Source organism: Ochotona curzoniae, unplaced genomic scaffold, assembly GCF_017591425.1.
Source record: "Ochotona curzoniae isolate NIBS_2020 unplaced genomic scaffold, NIBS_Ocur_1.0 contig_3622, whole genome shotgun sequence".
Taxonomy (NCBI): Eukaryota; Metazoa; Chordata; class Mammalia; order Lagomorpha; family Ochotonidae; genus Ochotona; species Ochotona curzoniae.
This window is the reverse complement of record NW_024465926.1, coordinates 23326178-23339371: the sequence shown is the minus strand read 5'-3', so window position 1 is coordinate 23339371 and position 13194 is coordinate 23326178. Positions and strand designations below refer to the sequence as shown.

The window sequence follows — 13194 nt, the reverse complement described above, 5'->3', positions numbered from 1 at the left end:
CTCCTCGTTCCCTGGTGCTCATGTGTGTTTTTAAGGCACTGCGGCCACATCTGGCATGGCTCACCTCACTTTGGCATTCCATAATGTGCACTGGTTTCTCGCGACTGAACCCGGCCTGACCCACACTCTGTTCTGGTGCTCAGATTTGCCAGTGGGTGATGTGAACTGGTTCAACCTGGTCTGCCCTCAACCTATGCCATATGTATGCCGGTGGGTGTCTTTTTCTGGCCTCGTCTGGGTTGCTCCCTATTGTGGTTCTTGTGCTCACCTGTAGGGACTGTGTCCCGACAGAGGAGTTTCCCAAGCTCCTCCAGCAGAACCTCTCCCTATGCCAGATCTTGCACGTACTGGTAGGTCGTTGGGCCAGCCCTCTTTGCTAGCTTTCAATCCATTCCAGTTCTTGGTGTTGGCTGTTTCACCCCAGCCAAGGCTTGTCCATACCCAGACACTGTTCACACATGGCTCACTCAGTAGGGGCAGAGACCCAGCCTAGTCCATCCTACATCTACCCGGGTTCTCCAGAGCACCAGATGGTGCTGGCATCTAGTCCAGTTAGGTGTGCCCAACCCCAGTCCACACTTGTGCCAAGGGAGATTGCAGCTATATCCAGACCAGAACACAGTCCCCTCTCTGGCCCCCTCACTCTCCCATGGGAACCCCAACCCAGCTAGGATGTACTCTCACAGCTCCCCAACCGAGTCTATTCCCAGCCCTAGATTGCGCTCATGCCAGTGGTTGCTCTGCCCAGTTGTCTTAGCCCCTCACCTGTCTCAGCCTTTTCCTTCAATGCTGTGGCCTAGTATCCTTGGCTTATGCAGACTGGCCAATGTAAGAGTCTAGTTTGGCATGACATGTGCTCCATCCTGATTTCTGCTCTTTTTTGTGAGTTGAGGTTTGCTTGGCCCTGCCCAGTACACCCCCTTACAGTTGCAGCTCATCCCACCCCACATCCTATTTTAGGATGCACCTTCAGGTGCTGCTGCCCTGACCTGCCCAGACTGCTGTCAATTCCTTTACCTGTAAGTGATGGCAGGTCCATTTCATGACCCAGTTCCTTGCTAATGTCCTGGGAAAGTAGCAGGTGGTTGCCATGACCCTGGATCCCAGTACCTATATGGGAGACCTGGAAGAAGCTCCTGGTTCCCAGCTTCAGAGCAATCCAGCTCTGGCTGTTGGAGAGTCAGTTGGAGAGTGAACAAACGGATTGAAGATTTGTCTTTTCAATTCTTTTAGCTAAATAAATAAAAAAAAAAACTTTAAAGAAATAAAAAGAACTAACACCAATCCTTCTCCAACTCTCCCACAAGACAAATCAAAACAGTACAATTGAAGAATAAAGAAACTTCTCAATCTCATTTTAAGAGACTAGTATTATCCTTATACCAGAGCACAGGAAGAGAAGATTACAGGCTCAGGTATTTCTGATGAGCATAGTTGGGAAAATCCTTTACAAAGTACTGGCACACAGCATTCAGTAGCACTATATGCTGTAACCTCCTGGGAATTAATATATTCAAATCATTAATTTTATGCTAACGATCAAAGGTAAGAGTCACATAATTCTTGCAATAGATACACAAAAAGCATTTGATAGACTTTAATATCTAGAGCCTTCATAATAAGAACTCAACATATTAGATAGAATTGGAATGTACTAATGCAGGCCATGAATGAGAAGCCCAAAACAGCATCATGTTTAAGTGTGAGAAGCTAAAAATTTTTTCTCTAAGATCAGGAAGAAGACAAAGATGTCTACTCTCGTATCTTGTGTTCAACATAGTATTGAAAGATCTAGTTAGAGAAGTTAAGCAAAATAAAGAATTAGAAGGCATCCAAATCTAAAGTATATAAGTAAAACTGTATACTAATAACACTCTACATAGCAAACACTACAGGCGCCATGAAAAATATGCTAGAAAAAATGAAGTCAATAAAGTTGTGGTATATGAAATTTACATGAAGTCAGTTACATTTTAACACACTAGCCATTATTCAAGAAAGAAGCCAAGTAAGTCATTCTATTTATATTACCTTTGTAAAGACATTACTTAGGAATGGTTTTAACCAAGGAGGTCAGAATTCTTTACACTGAAAACCATAAAACATGGATGAGAGAAACTGAAGATGCAACTAAGTGGGAAGATAACCCATATTCGTGGAGCAAAAGAACTAGCATTGGGAAAATACTGTACTCGCTTAAGTTACCTAGTGACTCAATGACAATGCTGTCAACATTGTATTGGCGTTAGTCACAGAAGTTAAAACAAAAACGGTTTTAAAATTCATAAACAGCCATGAGACTCCAAATTTCCTAAGCAATCTTGAGTAGGAACAACAAGCTTAGGAGCTTCATTCTGTCTCAAATGTGTGACAAAGCTGTAATATTCAAAAAGAACATGTGCTGTGATACAAACAAGTATCCAGACCAAGCAGATAGAAAACAAACCTTGGAAGTCAGTGCGTGGGTTTATGACTTACTGATCTCTGATAGATTGGTAGCAATGCCAACAGCACACAGAAGGAAAGCAGTAGTTTCTTTGACAATAAATTATTTGTTACAATCGAAAACTATTAAACTAGATACACACTATAGAAAAGTGAAATTGAACTCTTACCTTACATCATATACACCTAACAGGACATGAAGTTGTATAGCTACTAGAATAAAACAGGGGAAAAAAAAACCTCTAAACATTCATCTGGGCAATGATCTTTTTGGCTGTAAAAGTTTAAGGAATTAGAGCAGTAGAAAATGTGAGCTCACGGCATTTCATTAAGCCAGAAGCCACACAGCTATGGCCACATCAATCATGTGATGGCACTTCATCACTGCCTACCGGAAAGGAAGAAACACTGACGAAGGATACGCATTCACAGGAAGCTGGAGTCAGGCGCCTGAGCTTGGTTGCAAACTCAGGTACTCTGATGAGAGATGTGGACTTCTTAACTGCGAGGCTAGCACCAGTCTGGCCTGTTATCATTTACAGTGAAACAGTACTATAATAATAATAATAATAATAATAATAATAATAAAGTCAAACGGAAGCAGTCTTTCCTGATCTCATACTTGTCATACTCGTTTTCCCCTTTTCTACACATGCAGTGCTGTCTTGTGTCAAGTGTCTTCCTGAAGAAGAAGTGAGATTTTGTCTAAAGGTCTTTCAGTTTGAGTAAAGTCACTTTTGCATAGGTCTGGTGATTTCCCGTGTCTGTTTATCCTCCTGGAAAAAGGACTAGACTAGTACTGGCTTGAGGGCCAGTTGCTGAGATCTTAGTTGTGTGAGAGTTTTATACGGATTTGTCACCAAATCTTTCACTTGAAGGAGGAAGGAACAGCTTGTTTTGTGAACAGTTGCGAAATTTGATGAATGGGCATGTGCTTCATGGTTTGCTTTTGTCTTTATGTGAACAGATGCTTGCAATATGAGCAAACTGTGGTGGGTTTTGGTCTACTCCAGCATAGCTGCTTGCTCCCAGGGCTTGCCTCAGCAGTGCCTGGTTCACTTCTCTCTCCCGCAGGCCTGTCTTGGGGCCTGTGAACACCATGGTTTGTGTATATGTAAGTGCTGATGGACAGAGGCAAGAGCTCTGTCCTGTGGGTGCCCCACTGCCACTACTCCTCATCTTCCAAATTGGAGGGAGTGCACTTCTTTCAGGGTCTGACTGATGTGTTTATTCAGCACGTTGCTCATGCCAAGAGACTGTCCTGTCTCAGCCTCCTTCGCTGCTCTTTAATCCAATCCCATCTCCACTGTATACAGCACGATTACTTACTTTGCAGGTTTATTGGAGCACCTTCTCCTGATAATTCGTGCTGAAAGAACTTTCAAGCTCTTTTTCTCTCCTGCTGTTGATCTCCATGGAAATCTAGGGGTGGGCCCTGCCTCTTTGCCAGACAGCTTCTCCCACAACGCTGCCACTTCCTACTCATTGGCTATTAAATTCCGAAAATGTCCTCCATCATGGATGGCCTCCATCTAGAATAATAAGGTCACCATGATGAAGACTGAGAGATGAGAGTGGACAGGTGAGTAAGAACGAAAGGCTTCAGTGATTGTGTGAGGCTGCAAAGATTGGATTTCACTATTTGGCTTATTTACCTCAGTCATGCCTTTTTGCAAAGCCCCTGAGTGTTGCCTTAAGAAATTTGGGTGGAATCAGTGTTACACTGATCAGCTAAACCAAGATAGTGAGAGCTGGGGCAAATTTAGGGTGGCCGCCTATCCTGGTTGATCTGTGGTGGAGGGAGTCACAATGAGGAGTTTCTACTATTAAAATCATCAGAGTCCTGCATATGAATTGGTCATCCTGGCCTCAATCACATCTTTGAGTGTGTGGTCTTTTGTATGTGAGCCGAGATTTCCTGTTGTAGTAAATGTTAAGCGTTCTTCTCTGGTTGTGCTGCATCTAAGCAGCAAATACTGAGAGAATGGTTTGTTTATTAGGTTTTGTTGAATAAACTGTGAACTCTTAATCCAGTTGGATTTGGAGTCAGTTAACCCTAGCTCCCGCAAATAAATACTGTCTAATATGTTTTTTTTTAATTATTAGGAGTATTTTTTTTTTTAAGATTTACTTATTTTTACTTAAAAGAGTTAGAGAAAGAGAGATGGAAGAGGCAGAGAGAGAGAAATCGTCTCTCTATCCTCTGGCTCACTACCTTGAAAAGCTGCTATGACCAAGATGGACCAATCCAAAGCTGGAAGCCAGGAGCTTCTTCCACGTCTTCCACATGGGTGCAAGTGCCCAAGACCTTGTGCCATTCTCCGCTGCTTTCGTAGGTCATTAGTGAGGAGCTGGATTGGAAATGGATCAGATGGACACAAACTGGCGCCCTATGGGATGCTGGCATTGCTGTCAAAGGATTAGCTTCCTAGGCCACTATGCAGACCTCTGGGTAGTCTTTCAAAGCTGGGCATATCCTTGCTTAAATCCTCTGGTTTGGGGCTGGTGCAATGATGCAGTGGTTAAGGTCCTTGCCTTGCACGTGCTGGGATCCCATATGGGCCCTGCTTCCCACTCAGCTCCCTCTTTGTGGCCTGGGAAAGCAGTTGAGGATGGCCCAAAGCCTTGGGACCCTGTGCGTGCATGGGAGACCTGGAAGAGGCTCCTGGCTTTGGATTGGCTCAGCTCCAGCCATTGCGGCCGCTTGGGGAGTGAATCAATGGACAGAAGATCTTCCTCTCTGTATGTCCGCCTTTCCAAAAAAAAAAAAAAAAAAATCCTCTGGTTTGACTCATGAAGCTTGAACCTCATTACCAGATTTCGAATTTTAAATAAATTAGAAGGTCTTCAGTGAAAATGACAGGGTTATTTATAAAAGTTTTAAACAGAGAAAAGAGTTGTATTATTAGACAATGGCCAATGATCAAATTGTGCAACTCTGAAGAATTACTGTAAAGTTGTTTTATGAATTGTCAGTTAGACAAAAGCATTTAACACTGACGTCCATAAAAATGATTTCCTCCCCGAATGGAGTCTATGCATCCCGTTATTAATAACATAGTAATACTAGGGCATTTATTTGGATACTGGCATATTATAATGTCTAGAAATTATTTTTGCTCTTTGTGGGACCCTCCCGTTGCGGAACCTGTTCCAACCCTTGCTGTTAAATATTTTTTTGTGGTTTATTCTGAAACTCCCCACTAAGGAAAAATAGTCATGATCAACAAGAAATACCTAGGAATGTCCTTAGCCAGGGTCCTCAGGAAAAATTGCAAGGGCCAGCGCCGATTCTCGATTCTTCCTCAGGCGTTAGTGCTACGCTTGAGGATCTGTGTCTGCACATAGATTGCATCTGTTTTATTCCTCTCTGTGGCTATTTTTGTATTTTAAGCTCCAAATGTGTGGCTGACATTTCATCCTTCCCTCCTACTGTGCTTTGTAGAACTGTTCGTGCAGCATCGCCGTGTTCTGTGATGTAACTGAGCTCTCATCAGGAGTCATTCTGATTGTGCACTTTAATCTTCTATCACTCTATGCAACCCAGGAGTGCATCCGGTTGTCTTTCCCTAGCGTTTTCTGAGTCTGGTCCTTGCTCAGCCCCGCTGCTGCTGTCTCTGGACTCTGGAGGCACCAGCAGCTCCTCCAGGGGCCTTGGCAGCAACTTCCTGTCTGGTCTTCCTGCATCAACTCTGGCTTCTTTTCTGCCTTCTTTCTATGCTATAAAGCTGTCAGATCAGTTCTAAGTTGGATCACATGGTTTCTCTGCCTGAGACATTCCGAGAATTTCTCAGAATGTTTGGAATAAAATCCCAAATCCTTTTCAGTCCCTAGCAGAGACATCCGTGATCTGATCACCTCCTCTTGTACCTCTCCAGCTGTACTTACAATTTCTGCAGCCACCCCATTCCTTTTTTGTTCTTCCTGTAGTGCAGGAATCCCTGGCCCACCCCCGTGCCATTCCCACTTCAGCACTGTGGTTCTAACTAGTTGTTCAGCCTGTGAGTTTTTGAAGTTTATTTGACAAAATGCATGAAAAATAAGATTTATCCTTTCCTGCGTTTCTTTTTTTGGGATCCATGCATAGTTTTTGTTTTGAGTCACATTTCTATGTGTTTTCTGAAGATCCCTCATATACACAAATTTTTTTTGTTGTTGTTGCATTAAAGTAAGATTTTAATTGCATTTCTCACAAACCTTTGGAAGCATCCTCATATATTATCGTTGGTGTGGTGAGCTAGGGAGTATTAAAGAATTTTCTAAATGATTTTCAGTTGTGATTTTTTTTTTAAGTTGTGATTTTTTTTTTAAGTGCAGGGTTTCTTTTTTTATGGTTATGTTTTGGAGTTTTAAGAGTAACTTTAAGTTCACAATAACCAACAGTTCCCCTGTCCCCCTTCCCTCCACCTATGCATACCCAGCCTCCTTCACTGCCAACATCCCACCCACAAGTGGTGTATTTGTTTAACTGCTGAACTTTTATTGGCTTGTTACTATTCGCCAAAGTCCATAGTTTACATGGTGGATCACTCATAGTATTATAGAAGTTTGTGGGTTTTGCAAAATGTCTAACAGCACAAGTCTAGATCATAGTATCCCACTGAAGGCTCCTGCTGCCCTAGGACACTCTGTGCTCTGCCTCTTCGTCCCTTTCCCTCCCTGACCCCGGCAGTTCTTGGATTTTTTTATGGTCTCCATAATTTTATTTTTCCTGGAATGTCATATAGTTGGAAAGCTATAACATGTAGGTGTATTTTTAAAAATAGTTATGTAGATTGGCTTCGTTCATTCACTTAGTAATATGCATTCAAGATTTCTCCATGGCTTTTCATTTCTTTTAGTGCTTGATTATATTCCCATGGCCTGAATATGCCACGAGTTATTTATCCACTCACCTGTTCAAGGACATCTTTTTGGTTGCTTCCAAGTTTTGATGATTACGGAGAACGCTGGTGTAAGCAATTGTGTGTAGTGTGAATATGTATTTAGCTCATTTAGGCAAATGCCGAGTTGTTGGATCCTTTGGTAAGATGATGTGTAGTTGTTTGAGAACCCAGTAAACTCTCTTCCCTATTCTAATTTGCTTATGCAATGGCTGTACAATTTTGTAGCAGTGAAGGAGACTTTTATTGCTCCACATGCTTGTAAACATTTAGTTTTGTAGTTTTGCAGTTTGGCCTTTTCTACAGGTGTGTGGTAGTATCTCATCGTTGTTGTAATTTGTATTCTAATGACGTATGATGTTGGACAGTTTTTTATATGCTTACTTGGTATTTGCTTGTCTTCTCTGGTGACACATCTGTAATATCTTTGCCTGATTTTTTTAATTTATTTATTTATGCCTGCTTTTTAGTTGAGTCTGCTGATTTTCTCATTGTTGAAACATGCGACTTCTTTATATATTTTGAGTAGTAATTCTTCATTGGGCAGGTCTTTTTCAATTATGTTCTTTTAGTCAGTGGCTTGTCTTCTTTTTTGTTGTTGTTAGTGTCTTTTGTGATGTGGAAGTTTTAAATTTTAGTTCATTTGTTTTACTCATTTGAAAGTCAGAGTCAGAGAGAGATTGAAATCCTTCATCTACTGGTTTATTGCACAAATAGCCAAACTGCCAGTGCTGGACCAGACTGAAACCAGGAGGCTGGAACTGCATCCTGGCCTCTTCTGGGTTACAGGGTTCAGTTACATGCCACATCTGCCACTACTTGTGTCCGGTGTTTTAGTAGGGAGCCAAATTGGAAGTGGAACATTTGAGACTCAAACTGGTGCTCATATGGGCTGCCAATGTCACAGCCAGCATTGTAATCCACTGTCTACAAGGCTTTCCCCAGAATTGTTTTTTTTTTTTTTTTTTTTTGTTAGTGCAGCAAATGCGTTTTGTTTGTAGTGGATCACGTCTTTGTTCTTGTAATAAAAGAGTCATCAATGTATGGATTTGTGTTTTAGAGGATTATCAGTTATTGATTCAATTTCCTTAAAAATCACATGCCTTTTCATATTATCTGTCCATTCTTGTATGAGTTTGGCAGTTTATGTTGTTCGAAGTGTTAATCCACTTAATCTCAGTTGTCATATTTGGGGGTTTAGTGATGATCATAGCGGAGTTTTTTTTCTGGGGGTTACCCTTTAAATGTCTGTAGGACCTATAGTGATTTCCATTTTATTTACTTATTTTTTAAAAATTTATTAATATTTATTTGAAAGGTAGAATTACACAGTGAGAAGAAGAAAAAAAACTGGAGATCTTCCATCTACTGCTTCACTCCCCAAATGGCTGCCCCAAATAGAGCTATTCAAAACCAGGAGCCAAGGGCTTCTTCCAGGTCTTCCATGTGGGTGCAGGTGCCCAAGCACCTGGGCTGTCCTCTGCTGCTTTGCCAAGCATATCACCAGGAAATTGGTTCGGAAGTGGAGCAGCTGGGACTCAAACCTGTGCCCATATGAGATGCTGGCACTACACACAGAAGAGTAACAACTGCTCTGCCATGAAGTCAGCCCTGATTGCACCTCTTTCCTGTTGAGTATTAGTAGCTTTTATCTTCCCTCATTTTTTCCTGTCCAGGCTTAATGATTTTAATTGTCTGTTAGATGGGCAGCTTTTGGTTATATTTGTTTTCTGTGTTGGTTTCCTGTTTTTATTTTATTGAGCTGCTTTATTGATTTCTGAGGAGAAGGCATTTGTAATTTTTATCTTTGTTCCCTTATGATTAAGTTATTTTTCTTTTGAGTTCATTCACAATTTAAAATAAATTTGAGGGACATTGAGCCTATGACGCACGTATGTGTACACCTGTGGTGGTGGTAGTCCGGTTGGCAGGGATGGATGCCAGCTGCTGATTACTCCCCAGATACCAAGTCTCCTACATGCAGCTGGAGCTGGAAATGGAGTCTAGGTCCTTTATTCTACAATGGGTGTCCTAGTTGCTGCACTACATACCGATCCCAAAATTTAGTTTGTCTTTGATTTGCTTATAGTTTAAATATGATGTGCCTGAGTGTAGGATATTATCATTATTGACATTTTTTATTTGGCTGTTTTCTGAGCTTTTTGGATCTATTCCTTTGTGTCTTTTATTAGTTCAAGGATATTCTTAGTCATTATTTTTCTGTTCTTTTCTTTCCTTCTTACCCTTCTGGTATTGCCTTTTAAATATATTACACATCTTATACTTAACACATAGTTCTTGGGTATTCTTTTCAGTCTTTTTTCTGTTTATTTTTTTTGGTTTGTAGAACTCCTAATAACATTTCTTCCCACTCAGAGATCTTTGCTCAGTCATGTCCAGTTTGCTAATAAGTCTTTCACAGGCATTCTTCGTTTCTGTTGCAGTGTTTTGTTTTGTTTTTCTCTAGGATTCTTGCCTTTGTTTTGGGTAGTTTCTATATCTGTGTGTTCTCATTCACTGATCTTTTCTTTGGCGTTGTCTAAATTGTTGTTAGTCTCATGCAATTTGAGTACCTGATTTTTTTTGTGTGTGTGTTCTTTTAAATACTGTTGGATTTTGCTGTAATTAGTAATTACTTCTTAGCTTAGTGTTATGTTTTGTGCGGTGAGTCTAAAGCAACTTTTAATCTAGGACTAATTAAGCCTCACACCTAAGGGTGATGTTTTTTGTAGGGATTACCTGCAATGTCTTAGTAAGGGTATACCATCGCCTCCAACACAGTGTTCCTGGATCTGTGATGTCTGAGATTTAAGTTGTCTGTTATGTTCTGCAACAAGTTCGGGTCCTCAGGGATTTTCATTCACACAGGCATAAGATAGTTCTTAGCCAAAGATTTGGGAGAACCTTCTAAAAAGGTGCTTTCTCTTCGTGCTGCTTCTTTCCATTATTATTCTTTACAAATCTGGCTGCCATGGCCTGCCTGAACTTCATGCTCTATCTTCTCAACTTAGCAAGAATGAAGCTAAGTTTCTGATTAACCACTTCCCTAGCTTTGAAACTATTTCTGACAAGAAATCTAGGCAGTTGTAGGTTTTGTCTTGGTTTTGTACCTCAGAGCATTTCTTTCTTTGCTTTCAGTGTCATAAACCTTTGGCTACTATTCCTTTTTTCTTTTTCCTGTAGTTGTTTAGGGAACAAGGGTAAACTTTGTCATGATTACTATGTAATATCTTGGAGATTCTTCAGTCAACATTTTACATTCTTGTCTATCTTTAGAGCCATTACTGTAGCTTCTTTATGTTGATGTGTATGGGACCTAGTGGCCTTGACATTCTAGTTTGTTATTTTCTAGGAAATCATAAATTTCTGAGGAGTCTTCCAATTTAACTCTCTTCTGTGTAATAAAGGATGCAGTGTACCAGGTAGAGGTGATATGGATTTCTCTTGATGTGGTACATTAGGTCTCAGGAAACACAACAACTTGGTCGTTGATTTTTCTCCCACTGCTTGTGGTTTTAGGAGCACTCTTCAACGGAGGAGTCGCCACCTCCCCCTTTCTTGGGTCTTGAATCCATAGGCTTGAATTCTATTCTGAGAGCCAAACATACAACATGCTGAGTTGGTTGGTTTCTTGCCTGGAAAATTGTTAGGGCAAAACTGATACTTTGATTACAGAGAGAAAGAGACAGACTTTCAGATGGAAGATGTTCAACTCCAAAAAATGGAAAAGAATTTTGGTGTATTCTGAAGACACACACGAAGTAGATGTATCATGGGAAAGAACAAGAAACCCAGTCTAGTAGACTTTATAGTGTATGGGCGTGATGAGGCCCACATATTGGTAGGGTAGACTGTGCATCATATTTGTTAAGGAATATCCTGATTTATACTTGTCCTGGAATAATCAGTAATAACATCCCCTTTCCTGCTTGAAAGGCTGGGCAAGTGCACCCCCCTCTTCCCCTCACAATTACATCATATTCATGATGCATGGCTTCCAGAATACAAGGTAAATGTTTATCGCTTTGTTGTCATTTTCTAAAGGATGAATTTTGTGTTTACTTAGTGTTTTAGTTAATTATCAGTAAATACTGACTAATAAATGTGGCTTAAATTTTTGTGTGTGTGTGTATGTGTTTTTCTGCAGATGATCTCAATGCCACCCACCAGCACTGTGTTTTGGCTGGATCACAACCTCGTTTTAGTTCTACCCACCGAGTGGCGGAGGTAAGTGTAAATAAAAATGTGATTCACACTTAATTAGATGTGACAGAAGTGGTTGAATGAGCAATTTATCATAGAACGTTGGAAGAGTATTTGATGGGAAAATTGCTTCCATCTCCCTTGACTTTCGTCTCTATTTACTGCTTTTTTAAGCTTAGTATTGGATAGCTTTTAAAAAGTGTGTTCACAGTGTGAGATAAGCATATTTTACTTTTTTTGGGGGGGGGGTTATGTTTTTTGGAGAAGGTAAATGCTGTTGGCAGGTGTTGCTGGTTAGAGATTTTCTTAGGGGGCTAGCACTGTTAAGGTCAAGGACAAGAGATGCAAAGAGGAAATGGGGTGGATGTGTGTGCATGTGCATGTGTTAGCTGAGTTTGGATGGTTGAGAATTTACATTACTCTCACTTGCTTGGTCAGGCTCTTGGGCGTGTGAATGTAAATCAAGGAGAAAGTACAGTGGTGCCAAGGAATGTCTGAGGTCTCCAGTTGTGTTCACAGTCCAGACTTTATGGCTGAACTCCACCATCACTTGCAGTGACTGATGGTCAGTTGATCAGACTAGATTAGAATGCAAAGTTAAAAGATGGAAGGGAAACATGTAATAGCCACTTTAGAGTTCTGTGTGTTTATTAAAGAAGGCTTCTAGGGGAATAATCAGAAGAAAAAATTATAAGTTATCTTCCTACCATGCTCTTTATCCATTCTTGGCTTTGTCACGACTTCTCAGAGAGCCTCATGGGGCAAATGTGGGAGAGCTGAGCAGCGTGAGAAAGTGGCAGGAAGTGTGTGAGCCCTTAAGGCAGCCTTGTGTCTTCTGGCCGTGAAGTGGCGGTGTTAGTGGACTGTCTGCACCATGGCAGACAGGGTAGGAATGACGGCTTATATCAAGTTGCCATCATTCCCATGGAGCGCTCCTTTCTCCCTCTCTCCTCTTTCCTCTTAACTTACTCATTAAATAAGTGCTCATTGTGTGTACAGCGCTGTTGACCTGGGTGATACAGCAGTCAGCGTCACCACTGTGTCTGCTGGATGTGTTGAACTCACAGTTTAGCAGAGGAAACAAATGTTAAATAGACACAGAAATACTTATCTTGGCGACCCAAGAGTCAGTCTCTCAGGAAGGAAGTCTTCATGTGTGGAGCATCTAGTGTGTGTCTTGTGTTCTACAGAGATGCTGTGTTTCACCTCTTATAGGTATCTGTCTTTCTAGCTGTAGCCACCCCAGGGATCCAGTTGCTGAGGACTCGAACATGTCACTTACTAGGTGTGTCCTTGCAGCCTTCCCACCCTAACCTGGGAACGGAAACAACTTACCAGTGCACAAAATGATGAGTCAGAAACTTGGGGAAATGTTTGATGGATGAAACCATTTTTTTTTCCTCACTCATATGGTTCTTACGAGGATTGTAGAAGTTCATACATTGTAAGTCTTTTTAGAATAGTGGCTGGTGTCCACAGACTTCTGTTGCTGCTGTTCCCCTACCTTCTCATTTTATTCTGAACCAAAACTAATGGGACGCAGGGAGAAGTAAATCCCTGTGTTTGAAAGTGATTCAGTCTCCTTCTGTTTGAAGAAATTTTCTACAAGCTCATGGAAAACTAAAATTAAATGGGTTTTATTTTGGTGCTATGTAATAGAGGA

General features: G+C 41.1%; 1 protein-coding gene across 3 annotated transcripts in view; it reads left to right on the top strand.

Annotated features, from left to right (window-relative positions):
- FTO (FTO alpha-ketoglutarate dependent dioxygenase) overlaps positions 1-13194 on the top strand; it is a 372891-nt gene that overhangs the window by 135358 nt on the left and 224339 nt on the right. For all 3 annotated transcript variants that reach the window (XM_040982698.1, XM_040982699.1, XM_040982700.1), the window contains one exon: positions 11476-11555. In XM_040982698.1, the coding sequence (XP_040838632.1) occupies positions 11476-11555 (80 nt within the window). The remainder of the gene's footprint in view (positions 1-11475; positions 11556-13194) is intronic.